Source organism: Diadema antillarum, unplaced genomic scaffold, assembly GCF_040938485.1.
Source record: "Diadema antillarum isolate AM-2024a unplaced genomic scaffold, OU_Dant_1.0 seq00001459_RagTag, whole genome shotgun sequence".
NCBI classification, from domain to species: Eukaryota; Metazoa; Echinodermata; class Echinoidea; order Diadematoida; family Diadematidae; genus Diadema; species Diadema antillarum.
In genome coordinates this window covers 1,024,460-1,045,092 of record NW_027272204.1, presented here as the reverse complement: position 1 = coordinate 1,045,092, position 20,633 = coordinate 1,024,460, and the positions used below count along the sequence as shown (strand labels likewise).

At 41.3% G+C, this 20,633-nt stretch overlaps 1 protein-coding gene across 1 annotated transcript; it reads right to left on the bottom strand.

Annotated features, from left to right (window-relative positions):
- Window positions 1–250: 250 nt before the first annotated feature.
- Window positions 251–19,428, bottom strand: LOC139709700 (lysosomal phospholipase A and acyltransferase-like). The gene is made up of 7 exons (XM_071621656.1): window positions 19,410–19,428; window positions 12,385–12,459; window positions 4,264–4,420; window positions 3,265–3,383; window positions 2,703–2,801; window positions 1,788–2,015; window positions 251–519 (listed from the first exon to the last, which is right to left on the bottom strand). The coding sequence occupies exons 1-7, from the start codon at window positions 19,426–19,428 to the stop codon at window positions 251–253; spliced, it is 966 nt and encodes a 321-aa protein (XP_071477757.1).
- Window positions 19,429–20,633: the final 1,205 nt, after the last annotated feature.

The window sequence follows — 20,633 nt, the reverse complement described above, 5'->3', positions numbered from 1 at the left end:
AACGCAGTTGACTGTGAGGTTCTTTAAATAAGAATTTACAATGATAAATCCTGGCATTGCCAACAATGAATTCTATGCAGCATATCAAGTATACAATGTGAAAGCAGCATACAGAAGATGTGAGGATTGTTGCTTCATACCCAAGCTGACACAGTATCATATCCCAAACTTGTGGAAATGGAAGTTATTCTACCTTGGCAAGATTTAACTTCTGCCGCTACCAAGCTCAGATCTACTTTCTATAACTCCCTTACAAGATTGGCACAGCCTTACGTGGTGCCTTGATATCCTGGACCAGTCCCGCCGTGTCATTGAGCAGGTACAGTCCCGTGGGATAGTCCAGGTCCTTCAGGAGTTGAGTGTAATTCCTGGTGGTATAGTTGGCGTCGGGCGTGCTGATGATGACCTCCTCCGACGTCCAGTAGTCCACATTGGGCAGGAGCAAGTAGGTGCTGGGGTAGGTTCGCTGCGCTAGGCGTGCGGTCAAGGAAGGTATGACGTACTCACTGAAGTTGTCCCCTGCAGGATGACCATTATTACGAACATGGAGTGATTGGCAATCACTACTTAAATTGTGCAGCTAGGGCTTACATACATAATGTATGTTTACCTCTACTCACAGCTCTACCGTACCTGCTGTATGGTTGGTTTACTGAATGCATTGGTGAGTTTTAGTCAATCGAGTTAAAATGGACATTGGAGAAAGGCAGGAACTCAACTTGAGCAAAGATTGTGCAGGCCATGAAATAGAGTCGAGTCAGTATCACAGCATGTGGGAAGAAAGCAACTGTAAACTGAATGTGAATGCAGACATTCATATAAATGTTTACAAATGAACATTTTCTCACAAGAAAATGTACCTCAGAGAGAATTACATCTTCCAGAGGACAGTCTCTGATTTTCACTGATTGACCACATATGCATCCATTCATAGATCTCAAATTTCATTAGATCTATGTCACTGTACACACATTTTATTCATAAAAATCAAAATGATGTACTGAGTAACTTTGATCAATGTATGACTCCAGGTAGAAATTGTGACCCTGCATCACAAAACCAAATAAAAGTCACCAGACATGGATTTTTAGTAAAGGGCAGATTCTGAAAGAGCAAACTCTAACTAAGCTTTAAAATGATGTATAACTCAATTCAAATGGACTCCTCTAACCTATCTAAATACTGGAAAGAAAGCACACACTCTGGAAATGTGTGAACTGAGAAAAGAGGCTCTGAAGTACAGGGTCTATTCAAGCGTTTAATCTTTACCAAGCCATGCTGGCCAAGCGATGAAAGGGACAAAACACAGGATGTAAACCAGTGGAGCAAGAACAATGAAGGGATTATCAGATTATGCTGAAATTGAGCATGTTCTATTAACACATTCTGTCCATGATTAATGCCAACTTTCAAAGCTGTAGCATTATCCTTTCAAAATTTATTAGACTTGAAAGTGAAGAGTGTGCAAAGGATTTCAAGAAATGAAAAAAAGGCCTCTAAGACACACCTGATCATTCTACTCTCCCCCCAAAAAAGGGTTACCGGTATATACTAGTAAAAAGTGCTGAAACACACTTTCCCATTCACGTCATGATCCCAAACTAAAAAATAATGTAGACGGATAGCTCTTTCAGAAAATACAAAAAACTCAGGATTTACTCGGTTGACCCATTTCACCTTTTTTGAGTCCTCACATAAAATCAAGTGGTGTGACTTTCAACACCAGCAAGAAGGAGAAAGGTTTACAAACTCGTCATCAGTATAGTTCATCATTAAATGGTCTTTACCTGAGGTCAACACCCTCATGACTTTTGTGGTCCCCGCATAGGGGCCCGAGATGGGTACCCAGGCCTGGATGTAGCGATTCTTCCAGGCCTCTGGCTGCTGGTTGAGGAAGTAGAGAGTGTAGAGGCACCCCAAGCTGTGCGAGATAAGGACCACGGGCTGTTTGCCGTTCACTTCGTACGTCTCCTCGATCAGCTGCTGCAGCTTCCAGAAGTACGTGGCTCCCTCGTCTTTCCGAATGAAGACAAGATTGGAGTCAGTTTGGTGTGGGTTAAATGCAATACTCGTCAACTCTTTTGTGAGAAATATTAGTTTTCTAGACAGTACGTACATTTATAATACATGCATCATATTTTATAAATTCAGACATTATAGGTTCAAAGTGCAGAGGAAGTAGCAAAGGTCATTGACCTGTCAGAGCTCCGCTCTCTTTTGGTATCACTCATCATTCACACACAGGCAAGCCAGATTGCTCACTGAAAGTTGTGTATGCTTTCAAACACCAGAATGACACCAGTTGACTCTGAGAGGGTCTCCTAATGTGGCACTTGACAACAAACAGGCTGCCTAGACCCAGTAGCCTGGGATACCATGGAGTGGGAAGGCTGCCACTTTCCAAGGAAGATATGTCTTTGTGATGGTAATTACTTTTCGTTATCCCTACTTACAAACGACGGGCGGTACACAATGGTAAAGGAACGAAAAATTAGTCGCACTAAAATATCCACTTTTACAGTACCCAGTAAAAATGATGGACAAACTGATGTCTGCGGTGTTTAACAGGTGTCAAATAAGCTATCGATGGTTGAATCAAATGATGTGAACATGTAGCATTTGTCTGAACACTTAAAACAAGAATAGTGAAGCAATAGTTAGCTAAAGACACTGTATTACAGAAAAGTTGTACGCAAACTTACTTGGTGCTTTGCGAAAGTCATAGGGAGCGGCTTTAATGTTGACCCCTCTCTCATAGCCAAAATCGACGAGCGCATCAACCAGGTGGACAAAGTAGGAGCCTGTAGACCCAATGAAAAGAGTCAATAGAACTGTGAAATAAAAGTCATGCAAATATTTCCCACAGGTTTACCGTGCAATAGTGTTACATCATTAAGCATCAATACCATCAATAACAATATGAGAAAGTGGTATTTCTGACAAGTCAATGGTATCTATACAAAAGAGGGGACCAATGTTCTATTAAGATCTCATGTTTTGGATATCTCAGCCCCTTCAAAACCAATTTTCATCAAAGAAACTTTGAATTCCTCTTATGACTGTATGCTCTTTTATATTTAATAAGTGGTTTCTAATCATTTCACAGAAAAAAGTTGGAAATCTGAAGCCCCTCTAAACCAAAACTATACCATTTCTTTAAGCTGTCTGCTACAAACATGAATTACATTGAAAAGCCTAAGTTTGCATTATCAAAGCACACATACTTATAAGAGCATATCATATATCTATCTTAGCATACATTACCATAGGATACTTTGCTTGGGTCCAGCCATTCCACTGTACTGGTGTTTCCAAAGCCTGGCACAATGACATCAACTCCTTGTGTGTCTAGACTCGTTCGAGTGTCTGGATCATAGATTAATCTGTTTGTGTGTTGTTGGTTGTGTGTTGTTGGGGGGGGGGGGGGATGGGGGGGGGGGGTTAAGTGAAAGAAACAAGAAAATGTGTGAGATAATAGTACAGGAGGAACTAAAATCATCACAGCACTGAATAATTTGCTGATCTAAATCAGCAACAGGAAGATTACGTCACATTGCAATTTAGGAAAACCAACGCCACATCTTATAAAGGACTGATCCAAAATATAATGTAACTGATGAATGATATGGCTACGAGTGAGTTTGCAGTTACCTAACACACAAAGGCCTTAACACCACCTATTTTTTTCTGGCGATCCATTCAGACCATTAAAACCTTTCAATCTGAAATGTTGGCAGCCGAAAAAAGATATGAAGTGGCCCGAAATGAAAAACTGACTTTATACAGGACTCATTATATACCCATAAGCCATGTGATTAACCAAACGGGGGGGGGGGGGGGGGGGGGGGGGGGGGGGGGGGGGGAACTTGATACACAAAAATCGATTTGGGACTTCAATAAGGCTAGATAGGGACATGCAATAACTACAATTGTATACTGTAGGTTGGCAATTTCCATTCATCATAAAATGGTATTTCGTTTACTCTAATCAACAAATTAACTCGTACACTGGTAGGAATTCCATCCTACACAGTCATTTTCAGTGTTAAAACATGTTTGATATCTAAAGTTAATTTTGTTTTGACAGAGGAACAACAGAACTCTGCAAACACTGTTTGGCGTTTACAGCACATTTTCACAGGTCAAAACACTACTAAAGAGATGGGAAGAGAATATACTTAGTAGTCACGCCTGCCTATACCCAAGGGAAACAAAAAGAGTGGCCTTTATAGACAGGTTTAACTGTATAATATGGGCACGCACTTGATGTTGTCGATGAAACAGTCGAAGAGGTAGGGGACAAACTCGTCCAGGTTGAGCCACAGCGTAAACAAGTCGCTCTTTTTTGAACAGATGTAAGGATGCAAGGTTGTCGTTCTGTTCAGGGTGGCCTGCAGTTGGCAGCCTCCATCCCCGGGAACTGCAGATTATAGTGTGGAATAACATAATGAAAGTAATATAATATCATTACAGAAGAGAAATTTTTTTCCATGGTTATGGGGCCAACAACTTTTAAAAGCACATCTAGAACAAGGTCTGGCATTCTGTATTAAAACTGATAAATAAAAACAGAAAAGGCAATGAAAAACTGAATAGCTTAGAATATTTTAGTGTATCAAAATATACAAAAAAAAAAAACCAACAATATGACTTTAAATCTAGACAATAGAAAATAGTCTTGTAGACTTTGCATGACAATGATTTTAGAGAAATCTCTCAGTGTTTTTGAATGAAATACCCGTACATAAAAATGAAAACATACTCTGTTCTGAAGGAAAATGAGATTATTCTAGTGCCTAAATGGCGCACATTTCATAAGGCCAAAATCATCAGGCACATGGGTGTCTGGTGCCAAGCCAGCATACTGGTCAAAGTCTTGACCAACACAATGAGCCCTTGTCATCCCTGCCCTGCACAACTTTTGAATATCATATCTGGCTGTTTGCACAGTCATAATCATCCCACCATCCTCTCACCATTGAAAAATGCAAACCAAAAACAGATCATAAACAGATCAAAAACTCAAAATGAGATCTGGCAGAAATCCAATGTCCATCTGGTATGATACATCTCTATTAGACACTCAAAGTGCATATCATATGCAAGCCACATCAGTACTTAAGTTCAGCCCTGTACATGATGCATGCACACTATCAGAGCAATATAGTGCCTGGATGCCTATCAGGGCAATTACCCCCAGCTAAATACTGATTAGTGATAAGGTTAGAGTAAAGATTAGGGTTAAGGTTAGGTTTAGGATTAGAGTTTGGGTTAGGGTTAGGGTTAGGAGCAGGATTAGGATTAGGGTTAGGGTCAGGGGAAGGGTCGGGGTAATTGCCAAGGGTATATTGCCCTACACCTGCCTGGATGTGCATAATTTTCCTGCTTTCAAAACTTTTGTAGAGTGAGTAAAGTCATTCATTTACAGTAGCTTTTACAGCATGTTAACACACAATTTGATCCCTGATACTGAGAGTGCTCCTGATTTGGGATGAAAACAGAACACTGCTGTGTGCTACAAACTTACATGCTTGCTTGCCCAGGGCAACTACAATCTTACTGTTGGACAGTCAAAGTGAATGGGTGATTGCCTTCTACACCACTTCAAAACCTAAAAAATTTTACCTGAGATCTCCCTGATTTCACAAGGGAGATCTTGTAGCATCAAAGATCTCGCAAGTGAAATCCAAGGAAAAATGCTACATCTGTACATGTAGGTGACTTTTTCAGAAATTTTGCCCTCAAATTATCCCTGGTAAACTCCCCAGTGTCCCAGGGACTCCTACTGTCCCAGGTGATGCTGTCGTGTGAAAGACATCACAGGTAAACTCCCAATTGAAAGGGAAGGTGAAGATACCAACAACATCTTGCTGGCATTTTCAGGCATGCACCATAATGTGTGCTTATAATGCAACAGAGCAGAATCTAGAGAAATTCAACTTGGGTCTCACTCACTAGTTTGATAGAAATTTTTTCCTGGGTATTCCACATCTGATTCCCCCTTGAATTTTCCCGGTAATTCCTTGAGTGACTAGCGTGAAAGGGATTTTAGGATGCATAGGGTATGAGTGACTGTCCACTTGTGAAATTGGTAGAGGTGATTTTATGCAAAGCCCTGTACACTGGACATCTACATCTCATAAAATGTGAATTTTGCTATTGTTATTATGATAGAGAAAAATGTAATCAATAGCTCAAATACTGCTATCTTCTCTCAACAAAATGACAAAATAGATGCCCAGATTTATTTACTTTTGTTTGTAATCAGAAGCATTTCTAAGATGATATTAGCAGGCACTGCTTCAAGGTCACCTCGGAGGCAAAGTCCACCCGGGGGTATTTTTTCATTTTGCTTAAGTTTTCTCCTACTTTCCTTTTCCTCTCACCGTTTGTTTTTTCAATTAGAGGCACGTGTAAGAAACGGCAAGCCTGGCTGACTAACTTGTGCCAGTGAACAAACTTTTGAATATCATGCATGTTGTTGATTTTCTACCAAAGCACAATATATCACATGGCGGAAGCGTGATTGCCCCACATACTCTGGATCATGTGGTCCATGCACAAATTTCTTCTTTGACATACATATGGTCTATAATATTCAAACAGGGCCACAATGCCAGACATCACAATGTATATATGCTTTCATACAAGAAATTTGTTCATGAAAATATCATTGTGAGCTGGGATTATGCAAAAATAATGTCAGTGAATAAACACATACAATGAATGCCGAAAACAGCTGTTGTTTTGTAATCTAGCCTAAGCTAACAAATGGCAAGAGGTTTATCTCACTGCCCAGGGTGGAGCTGTCTTCCCTCTACCACATGCCTACAACACTGTCTGTGGTACTAGTGTTCAAGAGCAATGCTTGAGCCTTGACCAAAATAACACAAACAAGTGCATGTCTACAAAAGTTGATTAGAATGTATTTGAACAGCCATTCTCCTTTACACTTACAGCCTGTAAATGCATCAATTATGAAGCTCCGATAACAGTGTTCACACAGGACAGAATATGGAATAGTCTCATGATGATATAATCATGCAAAACAAGTGCTGAACTTTGGACCACAAGGACAACAACTGTCAACAAAAAGATCTTTACCAGTATGCATTGCGAGCACAATGATGGTACCATGCTTCAATGAGCCACTCTTTGGTATCTATAAACAGTAAATTCTAATGCAAAATTCCACCTGGGGAGGATGGTGCACTCAACTACTTTCAAATACAGATTAACCTATTTCATACAACATTCTGAAATGTTCATAAAGTCTGTATTGGATCAGGCTGGTTCCTGTATATACAGGACTGTACATATCACATATTGAATTATTAGACCACGGAGGTGGGAAGAAAAGCCATTGCAGGTGAACTTTGTGGTAACCACATGAACATCATCTTACAAGATTTGGCCTGGAGGAGAATTTACTGTACAGGCAGCCAAGTTGGAACGAGTCTTGATCCAGAAGCTACTCATATGACTCGATCTGCAAAAATTGCGGTGAAATCTCACTCTAGTTCAATAAGAATGTTCATATGACTGCTAAAACGTAACAAAGTAATGAACACTTGTGAGAGCAAGAGACCGCAGGTCCAATAGATGAGAGTCTCCTGCTCCTTCGAAGGACCACAATCTAGGCAATACAGCAGATAAAAGTGTCCATATAGCCTATGAAAATGGGAAAACATCCACTGCAGCCAGACGACAACCAGGAAAGAGACCTTGGACCATCCATGGTCATTACCTGCTGAACCATAACACGTATTCGTCTATCATGATACTCTGAATATGCTATTAACCATTATCGGAAGGCAAAGAACATGAAATCTATTGATGTGGAAATAAGAATTACATTGTACATATTCATGACAAAAATCCTCCATGACTCATATAGATCAGCTCAAAACATGAATTTCTATGTAAGACTAAAAATTCATTTTCAGGTCTTGATCTCAAGGACAGAGAAACTCAATTAGATATTTTCATTCAAAAGAAGATAATGTGTTTAGATTCATCAATGTTTGAATACCGGTGGAGCAGAACCTTTTATCATCCTCTGATATGTTCACACGTAGTCTATGTTTGCCATGGCATCGGACTAGAATGGAAGTACCATGACATGACTGTCAAGGTGACTGTTGAAGGGATCTCATTTGTGAACAGGCACGAACAAAAAACAAAATAAACCCGAGGGTGGGCTGCAGTCACTGAATGGTTCACACACACTCCTATGATCCCAGACTACAGTACAATATGTGACCTGCTACAACAAAAAGGTCCTAAAGTCTCGCACGGTCGAAGCCGTGAAAATCGAGTTTGAAGTCAGAGCATTAAAATTGGTCAAAACTTACGATTTTCTGATTTTGATATGTTATTGGAGTCTAACATGTCTTCTATCATCTGTCGAAAATTTGAAGCAAAATGATCAAAGGAAAGACCAAAAAACAGCGTTTTTCTGAGCCATGTTTTTTGGCGTTTCAACGAAGCAGAAACTGGTTCGAAAATTTGGATTGAGCGCCACAGATAGGTTCCGCCCCTAACAACGACCAGAGTGATCTCATTGGTCAGTTTGGTTTGCTGCTTGCTGCTAACCGAAGCGTGAAGCTCGCACACTGCCCAGTCGACTGGTGCGTGCGGGCAGGGTGCGCTACGCTCAGTCGCTTCTCACATCCTGGTCACTGATTGGTTGGTGAGGAGACCGCCGACGCTGATGTGCTTGAATGAACTTTTCGGGGGTTGCTAGGGCTTACCTTCTATTGTCCAGAGGTGAAAACTGACTTGCGTGTCCCTTGATCGCGATTGCGTCGAAAGGAAGACTTTTAGGGCGCTTTTCTCGAAACAGTGATTTTCCAGACGTCTCGACATGCTCTCTTTTAATATACAAATGATGCACAGGATAGAGTGCGTTAGTGTAGGCGTAGTGCACTCGAGGGTATTTACAATTGTGAAACATGCACGAGGCGAAGCCGAGTGCATGTTGCACTACATTGTAAATACCCGAGAGTGAGCTACGCCTACACTAACGCCACGAAATAATCCTGTGCATCATTTGTTTTATAAAATGGGTCGAAAATTCGAAAACTAACATCATTTTTCAGCGTTTTTCACGTACCTTTGTGGGTCAAGACGTCCGAAGATGTTCGTCCCAAACTTTTACGCACGTCGCACTCGCGGAAGTCCCGCACATACAGTACAGTGTGTATAAGTATAATGGGGGCCGGGTTGGGTTTCCGGACACCCGCATGAAAACTTACTTATTTTACATAGAATATGCACCCTTTACCTTAAAGACTTGATATAGACTCCTCATATAGGCCTACTAGACAACATACTCTGAAAACGGCGTGAGAATTAACCTGCTAAATCGTTGGATTTGCTCTTCAAAGTGACTCCATGTACGCGTCCGGTCCCATAACGCTTGGTCTACTGTACTGTACAAAGTGTACGTACAGACAGTACAGTATACGTACGTACGCCAACATATGTTATGCACAAGGGAAGACAGGCCGGCCGGCCGGCAGCCCGAACTAGAAGTTGTTTACAGGATTGACAGCGCGTACGCGTATGCATGCAATTCATCAAAGGAGCCGCCGCGCGCACAGACGATCGGCAATCTACCATAGGATTACAGGCAGTGCAGTTGTACTGAAGTAAAGGAAGGAGGTGTGTCTCATTTCAGCGCTTCCTATTGGCTACATTCTTGAACCCATTTTATAAACATCGATATCTCCGCAGCCGATTATTTTTATAAAATGTGTTATATATCAATTTAAAGCAGAAAGATTAGGGGATTACATCATGCAATTTTCAAATAATCGACCTCGCCCGACTTTAGGATCATTTTGTTGTAGCGGGTCACTGATGTCAGCTGTCTGTTGTATACGTTGAGTCCAGTACAGTAGCAGTACAACATTCATGTCCACTGTACTCCTAGGTCCCTACATCAATTTTTTTCATATCTTGGGTAGACTATTTACAGTAAATTAGGGGAATCTGACAAGGTCTGTGTGATGTCAATTAGGCTCTATACAAATTTATCATAAACTAGTCTAGACCCTAGACTCTGTCCAAATGAGTTCAAGGGTCAGTGTAAACGCAGCAGCGACTCCATGTACCGTATAGGGTTACAGCGCCCCGCGCCTGGGTTAATAGGGTCAGTGGTGCCAGTCACCAGATTTCACGTGGTTTTTTTTTTTTTTTTGTCAACTACTTTAAACTTAAAGTATGAAAGTCTATTAAAAACTATGTCAACCCCTATACGAGGTGTAGAATAAGCTCACACAGGGCACAAACATTCGACAGATTGTCATTTCAAACTTTATAACTACACGTCGTTCTCTATTTTCCCCTTCTCTTTTGGAGGCTGTCACAGATCATACTTATTTAGGGATCCAATTAAACAATAAACTGAACTGGGCAAATCACATTCGAGGTGTTTCTTCAAAAGGAAACCAAATCCTTAGCCTCCTGCGAAGAAATCTCTTCAGTTACTCGTCAAAAGTCAAATCCATCGCCTACAAAACCCTTGTACGACCCAGACTAACTCAGCAGTAACTCAGCTGGAAGCTATTCAACGACGATCTGCTAGATTTGTCCTCAACATCCACCACAGAACCTCCAGTGTCACTGACATGCTTGAACGCCTTGAGTGGAAACCACTTGAACATCGTAGGGCTGCCCTTATTAGACTGACATTACTCTATAAATCGGTCTACAATTTTAATGCCCTGGACACGTCTCACTTGCAATCAAGCCCAATGGAAAACAGCAGGACGACAAGGCAACAACAGTCTATCTCCTTTAAAAGTTAAAAACATCAAGAAAAATGATTGTTATAAGTATTCTTTATTCCCAAGAACCTGTGCTGAATGGAATCTTCTTCCACCGGATATCAGAGAAGCTCCCAGCCTAAACACATTTAAACAGAAGTTATATTTATTTGACTTGGGGAAAATTATCCAAAAAGCACATTATAAACTATAAACACTCCGCTCATTTGACCACGCCTGCACGTTTAATATCCCTGATGTGGAGTTTGTACAGTATCCCACCAGATCCAGATATAAAATATGATGGCAATTTCACACAGTACAGTGCAGTGCCAGAGCAGTGGACCTGGTGCAGCGTAAACAGCGGTGGTTTGCAAGACAGACAGGCCGCCGTATCTGATACAGTTTGTATCCAGAGAGGGTGTGGGTTGCTGCATGATGGTTTGACAATAAGCCAGTTCAGGGTTAGCTCATCAGTCATGGGCACATGGGTACTAATGACTTTTCTTCTTTCTTAACTGATTAGGTAAGGCCACTAGTCTCAAGCGACAGAAGACATCGGCTTGCCCAACGTAACAATTTATGGAATTCAACAGGGTCATGTTCAGACAAAGGATGAACTTGTGTAGACCAGGTGACCAGAATGATCCTTCCATTGGCATTTTGGAAAGCATCCACTTCATTATTTTGCATTGAATGTATTAACAATCTCTTTCTATTGTTTAATATTGTCAGATACCGCTTTTGCTGTCAGGTGGATGTGCTGCAGCAAGCTGGCTGGCAAGCACCACAGAGGATCACTTGAATAATCATTATATTTACATGACAGATGCTTATCTTAGTGAATTTGAAAACCAGCATGCTCTGCTGGTACAGATGACCTTTTCCTGTTAATGCTCAAAGTGGAACCCAACCCCTAACTGCGACAGCCGCCACACGCAGTGTGGCGGCTGCGCCGTGCTCCCATAAAAGATCTTCATGTTGAACAAACGGGTGCCTTTGCGGCGCTATATTTCCTTAATTTTTCGACAGAAACTACTAGGAATACTTACATGGGTCGATGAAACCTAAATGACTATCATCGGCGACTGTTTGATGCATTTCATTGCTTGTGATGCACAAAATGATGTCTTATAAGCAGCTCACCGATGTTCACAGAATTCACAATCACTTGCACAAGCGCACAGAATACTTGAACTGTAACATAAGCGAAACTGCGGGGAAGCCGCCAGGACCGCGCCTGGCGGCGCGGTCTCCGGGGCTACCCAACCCCGAACTGGCTTATAATATAGGCGCCAGCTCCTACCGCCGTACCAGTACTTGGTACTTGGTAGTGGTCCTCCAAAAGACCCCAAGCGGAGAGCAAGGGAGGAAACGAAACGTATAACTCCTGAACTAACAGTACAGTACAATATACATGTATCATGTTTTGACAGTAATCCCGGGACGCTCCTTGTAACCGTTACACAGTTACTAGTATACTGTGGGAGTAACCCCGCCTCGTCGCGGGGCGCTGTAACATAAATAGGGTCACTGCTGCGGTTACTGTGGGAGCTACAGCCAGGGTTAGAGACATCAATATTTCACTTGTACATCATAGAATCATACTTACTCAGCACAACCGGAGGACCCTCATAGAATGGAGGAAAAGAGAACGAGTGTCTTGCAAGTGAGAGAAATAGCACGACTAGTAGTAGAAACCAACGCAAATAACACATTGTTTCTTTTATTCCCAGGAATATCAAAAGCGGAACGTTGGACTTCTGCGCCGTGTTTACAATGTGAGGGATCACGTGAACGAAACCAGCCGGCGCGGCGGTGTGCCAGCCCCGTGTGTGTACTGTGCGTGGCTAGCTAGCGGGCTAGCCTCTTGTAAAGTGCCGGTGAACGTGATGTCATAACATGGACCTAACGTACAACCATGGAGCTACAGGTAGCTCCATGGTACAACCCTACCTACACACCATGGTGGTCGTAATAAACAAACTCATCCGTTGTTGTCATGAGTCATGTGAGCGCGCGCGGAAGGAGTGTACTTGTGGGAGTGGCGTCTATGGCGCGCTATTTGCCCAATAATTCCGAAAAACTTAGTTTATGCTATCGCCGATAAACTAGTTTATCGCCGAAAAACTTAGTTTATCAGTCGATGAACTAAGTTTTTCGAGAGAAACTCTGTTTATCGAGCGATAAACCAAGGAGCTTGTGTTTGAAGCTCCTTGGATAAACTAAGTTTTTCGATAAACTCTGTTTATCAAGCGAAAAACTTAGTTTATCTTGATAAAGTTAGTTTTTCGCTCGATAAACAGAGTTTCTCTCGAAAAACTTTGTTTATCGACTGATAAACTAAGTTTTTCGGCGATAAACTCAGTTTATCGCGATAAACTATGTTTTTCTGTCGATAAACTTAGTTTTTCGGCGATAAACTCTGTTTGTCGCGATAAACTAAGTTTATCGCCGAAAAACTTAGTTTATCGATAATCAGAGTTATTCAAGATTTGTCAGTAGTGGGTGCTTTGAGCTTTGAATAGTGTTGCCAGAGTAGAGCCGTACGGCTCTGAGCGTTGCCACTGCTCGTGGTCGTGTATAGGACCAGTTCATAGAGGATTTATCACATCCCATTGAGGCTTGACAGACAACATGCCCTTTGTGTTGGTTTGCGTTAATGTTTCACGTGGGATGCCGTCGTGACTATTGGGTACTGTAGTCGCAAGTGTGCGGCTAGTACGTGGCACTGCGTGCCAAACTCTACGTCCTAATCCTGCAGCTAATTTCGACCGTACTAGCGCCCCCTTTCGCCAAGAAAGCTGAAGTAACAATGATTATATCGATAAACTTAGTTCTTCGCTTGATAAACAGTTTATCGTTAAACTTAGTTTTCCGCTTGATAAACAGAGTTTATCGTTAAACTTAGTTTTTCGATAAACTTAACTTATCGATAAACTGTTTATCGAGTGAAAAACTTAGTCTATCAAGCGATAAATTAGGTTTATCGAGTGAAAAACTAGGTTTATTGCGATAAACTTAGCTTTTCAGTCGATAAGCAGAGTTTCTCTCGAAAAACTGAGTTTATCGACCGATAAACAAAGTTTTTCGGCGATAAACTAAGTTTATTGGTCGTCGAAAAACGAAGTTTATCGGCGATAAACTGAGTTTATCGGAATTATTGGGCAAATAGCGCGCCATAGACGTCCACAAGCTGAGGGGGCATTTCATGAAGCGTTTTGTCAGATATTTCGTCTGACAAATCCTTGCATCAGTTTTGGCTGAGAGCAAATTTGTCCGACAAGTTGTCGGACAAAAATGCTTCATGAAATGCCCCCTATAGGAAATTCCGCATAGAGACGTGTTTTAGAATTCAAAATTCAAAAAAATTATGTCAAATACAGTACTAGTAGCTGAGAGGAATGAGGTGTTTCATCTTCACTAACCTGGATAAGACTCGTTAGTGAGCTATACCCTAGCTGTCATCCATCAAATTTCCAAGGCAGATTCTTTGGCTCAAACTCTGTCCAGGGGTCCGCAAAGCCAGACTACGAGTTCTTTTCACACAAAAAAAAAAAAAAAAAAAAAAAAAATCACCTACTAGTATTTTCCGTACACGCACCCAATGAAATATAGTCCCTTCAAATTCCATGAGGAAAGCTTTCATCTTCACACCAAGATGTAGTTTGTAGAGGAATTCATATTCAAAATCTGCAACTACATGTATTCAGTTTTATGCTAAACTGCATCAATGATTTTTAATTAATTTTTTCTTCATTTATTTTGGTATCTTTAGTACGAATTTATGAAGGGGTCTGGGACATTCCATTTTATTTTACAGGTTTAAAGTTAAGAAGGACTTAAGAACGACTGGTGATCAGATCTTGTGCTGAATTATTGAGATTCTGATAAGTATAGCACATAAGAACTTATCACCAGTCGTTCTTATGTCCTTCGTAACTTTAAGAACACCTTTGTGAAACACCCCCCCCCCCCCCCCCCCCCCCCCGGAGCGTGCCCTGGCCTGGGATAAAGAATATTTTGGCCTGCGTCGACTGATAACGAAAATTCAAGAGTTATAATGTGTAATTGCCACTTGGGTAAGATGAAAGAAAGGGTAGGCCTATATGGCCTGGAAAAATTGTACGTTACTTACATTTTAAATTATTTCTACAATGATCCTAATTATGCCAGCCCTGTCGCTTTACGTGCCCACGCAGTTACGTTATTATATTATAGGCCCTACTATCTGCAAATAGGCCTATACCAGCTTTCTGTTCAGATGCAAGATTTGGAATATTTGTTAGATGTTGAGAATAACGAAACTCTTTTAATTTTTGATGATGTATGGCTTACAGAAATCAATACAGTTTACAAGTAACGCATACACGAGATGTATTAGATAGAACATGATTTATGAACATTTTTAGATTTTTATAAGGTTTACAGAAATTGTACATTTTACAAGTAACTCCAAAACTGTTGAAAGAAATACTTTAAAAACTATAGATCAATCGGATTACAGCTCTTATGAAGCGTAGGCCCTGTAAGTTCCAGTTTAGATTATTTCATGTGTGACTGTATATAACAGGGCTCGACACTAACGGTGGCCCGGTGGTCCGGAGCCACCAAAAAATGAAAGTCGGGTCACCTAATTTAAAACAAGGGCAAATTTGGGCCTCGGGCCACCAATTTTTTTTTTTTTTTAAGTATGTCAATAGTGTCGTAACTCTTTGCGCCGAAAATGCATAAATGCATGCAGTGAGTGTGTTTAGTTTGACTTTAGGAAGTCTTACTGCCTTCCTGAAATACCTCAAGTGGCTATCAGATGTTCATATTGTCAATTTTGAAACCTTCAAAAGGACATAAAAGTAACTTTGTCTTTTGTGTTTTGAGAAATAGAAATAAATTATAATGTTCTTCTAGCTTCTTAACTATTTGCATGTAATCTGATGCCATTTATTTATGTTTAGATTTTGCAACCCATGTGCCTGTCAATGAATATTTATACTTCGTCTTCACCATTCAGCAGTTAAATTTGGTTAAAGGATGGATGAAAATGACTGAATGAGTGCCTGAGAGTGAGTGTTGCGAGTTTGTTGAGGTCTATATGAGTAGATATGTCCAGCTTCCAATTCTTACTATGGTAAAACTTAAATATTGAACTCATTACAAAAAAAAAACCAGGAAATTTAATGTTTTTCTCTTTTTTTCCCCTTCTGGCCACCAAAAGAAAAAGTTGGCATGGAGCCCTGTACATAATAATACAAAGGAGCATGTTTTGCAGTTTGGCTTTGTTGTGGAAAATCTTGACTCTAGTAATTAGACAAGATTACTTGTAGTTTATTTCGGGATTGTGTCAAGGTGACATTATGCATGGGACCTGCAAGTTAAACATAAGTAGAATTAAGGGATAATATACGTTTAGAAGATATCATTGGGATCACGTTGATAAACTTTGGCAACTCACAGAGAATAGAATGCTGTAATTCAATTACATTCATGGTTAAGCACATTTCATATTCATCAAGGTCATGCAAGGAGGCACTGTTCCCGAGTTGCTATAATAATAATAATAATAATAATAATAATAATAATAATAATAATAATAATAATAAAGGACATTTATATTGCGCAGCTACTATAATAATATACTCTACTGCGCATTACAAAATGACATGCATACAAGAAATTCAAACAGAAAATGCATTACTTAAAAAGATGACTTTTAACCTGGCCTTAAACTCATTAATTGTAACTGCTTGCCTTCCATAATTTTGGCGAACCGTATAAAAATGCCCTGTCACCAAGAGTAACTTTTGATTTCCCCGGTGGATATTTCAATAATGTTTGATCCCGTGAACTTCGAAGATGATAAAATGTTTGAAATGATGTTTTTAACTCTGCAAGTTCTTGTATGTACGCTGGTGCTGTACCATGAATAGCTCTATATATAAACAATTAGTAGAGTTTTATAAAGAGTAAGCTGAAAGATGTAGCGTATTGATATAGAGAAGAGGAAAACGAACTAGATATGTGGGGAGAGCAGGGTACGGATAGAATCACTCTCCCCCCCCCCCCCCCCCCCCACACCCGATGCCCAACTGGGGCACATTCGAAACTAGTACAGTTGAACCTCTATTATCCGGCCTCCCTTTATCCGGATCTCTCTATTATCCGGACGCAATCTCGCCGTGATTTTTTTTAATAATAATTACGGGAAGAAAAGGGGATTCCCAACTCCTTGAGAACTCCTACCCAAACACACATGAATTACATATTACTTCCAATATGATTAACATACATTGCATCAAATTTCCTTCCAAATTGCTTACCTTCAGACATTTCAACATCCCCAAACATCCCAAAATGTAACAATGAAAAGGTTGCAGTATACACATTACTACATGTGGTACTACAATGGGCTACATCAGTACATGTGTATGTATATGTACATGTATAAAGTATTGAGTCTCCCGTATCCGGCCAAATCCCTTATCCGGATGAGCCCCGGTCCCGACTTGTCCGGATACGAGAGGTTCAACTGTATATTACTATACGCAGCTGTGTGCTTGCTCGTCATCGAGTTATATACAGATTGTGTATAAAGCCGAAGCGTATGCTGGCTCATCAGTAACGTTCGACTCCAATCGAGATTGCGTGTGTATTTACATAGAAACCAGTAATAAAAACTATAAACAAACATTCACATTTTCTCGAATATATCCTAATAAGGTAAGTTTTCTCATTGTACGAATCCCCGCGCTACTGGAACTTCAAAAGGTGGTATAAAGCAGAATTGCATTCTTTAGGCATGGGTAATAAAGTCGTATGAAAAGGCTGTGGTGGTCGTCTGTGTTTTTTTTTTTTTTCTCTCTCTCTCCACACCTTCTCCCCTCCCAATTTCGTACTAATCTACATGATTGTAACTAGAACGGGTCACTATTCGAATAAATTAAGCAGTTCGATTGTCTGATTTAACAAAGAATTATTGTGTAAATTACCTTTAAATGATATTTTTAATCTTCGCGTTTACTTTTTGGTACAAACTGAATAAAAAGTGATCCAGACCTCTTCAAGTCTGTGATAGATTCGCTTGTTTTACCCATCCAGTGCGAAATACCAAAAGTTCAACGCAACGGGAAGGAGTGGAATCTATGCATTTTGTCAAAGTCGGGAAAATTAGATAGGACACAATTTGTTATCATCACCCCACTTGATTGCTAAAACTCTTGACAAAGTGTCGTCCCAATAATAGGGGATCGTTGCGCATGTCCCACAGGCAGAGCGGTTAAACCTGCCCACCATACGGCACTGCTGCCCACAGGGGATAGCCGCCCTCTGTTGACAAAAAAAAAAAAAAAAAAAAAAAATGTGCGACTGTTCAAACTTGTGCTCCGTTGTGACAAAAATTAATAATGAATTGTTGTCAAAAGACTGGGGAAAAGATGGATCTTCGGCTATAGTTAACGCAGATTTCTGGTGTTCTGTAATAGAGTTTAAGACCCTGTCACACCTTTCCGGGTATAGGCTACGCAGGCTTGTTGCGAGTAGGGATTTCCCAGCACGCAGGAGAATTTTCTGCGTGCGGACAAGAATGCTGGCGAGTTCTGTACTTGCTTCTTATTGCTACTATGGCGCGTGCTATTTACCTGCTACTTAGGTGTATTCCGTGTGACCTGCATGCGTGAGACCTTTGAAACCGATTCATTTTCAGCTACGAGTGACATACTGGGGCAGCACCTCGCAAGCAACTCCCATGCACGTAGGTACTTCGCAGCTGTGGATAACGCAGGTACTTTTGCAGTCCCCGTATGCGTCAAGGTAATGACATTCTTTGGGACTTCTGCCATTCCTTCACCGACTTTTCAGCCCTCACTCGCCACCCACGCGCCTGACACGCAAGTCACACGGAAATAGAGCGTATAAGGGCCCAAAGTAGCACGGGTCCAGCAGGTTAGACGCATGCAAAACTTGCCCAAATCCTTATCCGCCTGCAAACATTGTCATGGCGTGATGGAAAATCCCCACACGCAACAAGCCCGCCTAGCTTGTCCGGAAAGGTGTTTTATGACAGGGCCTTAAACTCGCCTGCGGGTGAACGGGACTTGCGTGAGCAACTCCGGGTAACTACGGGTGAGATACGTGCTAGTAACTTTCATGTGAGGGTCATCTGCGGGGACCCCGGGTAGTGAAAATTGTTCTTCGCAAGTCGCACGCAAGGCTGGCCCGGAAAGGTGTGACACGGCCTTTAGCTGTTCAATAGGGAACTTCAAAGGTGCTTGGCATTTCACTAATCCAGATTCACTGATCTCACTAACTCTTTCTACATAACATTATGCTGTCAAACTTTATTTAATCAATAAGCGGGTTCATGAACATAAAATATCCCAGATATCAAAATGTCAAATGATAGGTCTAAACTGATTTGATCTCTTACAGGCCCTGACATACAGTCACACCTTTCCGGGCAAGCCTTGCGTGTGACTTGCGGGGAACAATTTTAAATTTGCTACCCGGAGGTCTCCGCAAATAACAGTACCCGTTTCACGCAGTATCTCGCCGGTGGTTGCCCGGAGGTGCGCACGCAAATCTTATTTACCCGCAGCCAAGTTTTCCTGTCATACCTTTTAGCAGGAAAACTTCTTGTCACACCTTTTCCGGCAAGAGCCATGTTCAGACGAGGGCAGTTTTGGTCGGAGTAACTTCGGAGGAAGGGTCGGAGGAAGCTTGGTCGGAGTAACTTGGAGGAGAGGTCGGAGTAGTGCCCGTCTGAACAAGGTCGTGGTAACTTCCTCCGGTCGAAGGAACTTACCACGACCTCTTCCTCCGAACAAGATACTCCTGAGTTTTTCTCAGGAGCATCTCGCTACCACGACTAGCCGGTCGGAGCAGGGAGGTGTCTCACCTCCCTGGTCGGAGTAAATTACCCGTGCTGACGAGCCCTCGGAGTATCCTCTGAACTTACATACCTTACGACCTAGGTAATAATTCCGTGGTCAAATCGCAATGTTGACATTTTTGCGAGTACACGTGCGCGTGTAGTGCAATTCTAACTTAGTCGATCGCGACGAAGAAGCTAGTGCTCAGAATTATTTCTATCAACAAGAATGGAGAAGACAACTGCCGCTGGTAAAAACGAAACAAAAAACAAACAGCAAACCAACAAACAATCAAACAAACAAAAACAAACAATGGTATGGTAGACGTGCGCGGCGCTACCATTTCCGGAAGTTACACCGACCCTCCATGGTGTCAGATCCCCGCGAAGGCCGTGGTAAAATGGTCGGAGTTTCTTCCCACGACCGTCGTGTGGACACAGGGTCGTGGTAAGATAAGCATAAATTTGAATTCTAATTGCTGCGCCATAAAATTTTACTCCGACTAGAAATACGTCTTAACATGGCTAAGTACGCGGGATTTTAATTAGTGTAGTATAGTGTAATAAGTGTTATCTGGGCGGTGATGTGGCTCAGTCGGTCCTCCAATAAAATCAAAGGACCCGGGTTCGATTCCCAAGTCGCACACTGAGTAATGTTATGTGCAAACATCCCGCTCTCTCTGGTAAGACAAAACGCTCCGTCAGATCAGTGATCAAGGTTTTATACATGGAGTTCCCAGTGGCTGTGATTATTCAAACTTTTGTCAGATTTCTATTGATGTACAAAAGAATTCCACAGGTGCACTTGTGCCTTTGATAATCTATGTTCCACGCCGCCGTCTTGCTGAGCACCCTAAAGATTCATTTTGAACGTTATCATAATGTTGGCCATAGTTTGCTTATTTATTTATTAAATGAAATGAAATGTTACTTAATAAGAAAGCGTGTAAAACAAAAGTCAATTGCGTTCGGAAATTTGCGCAAAAATGTAAACCAGA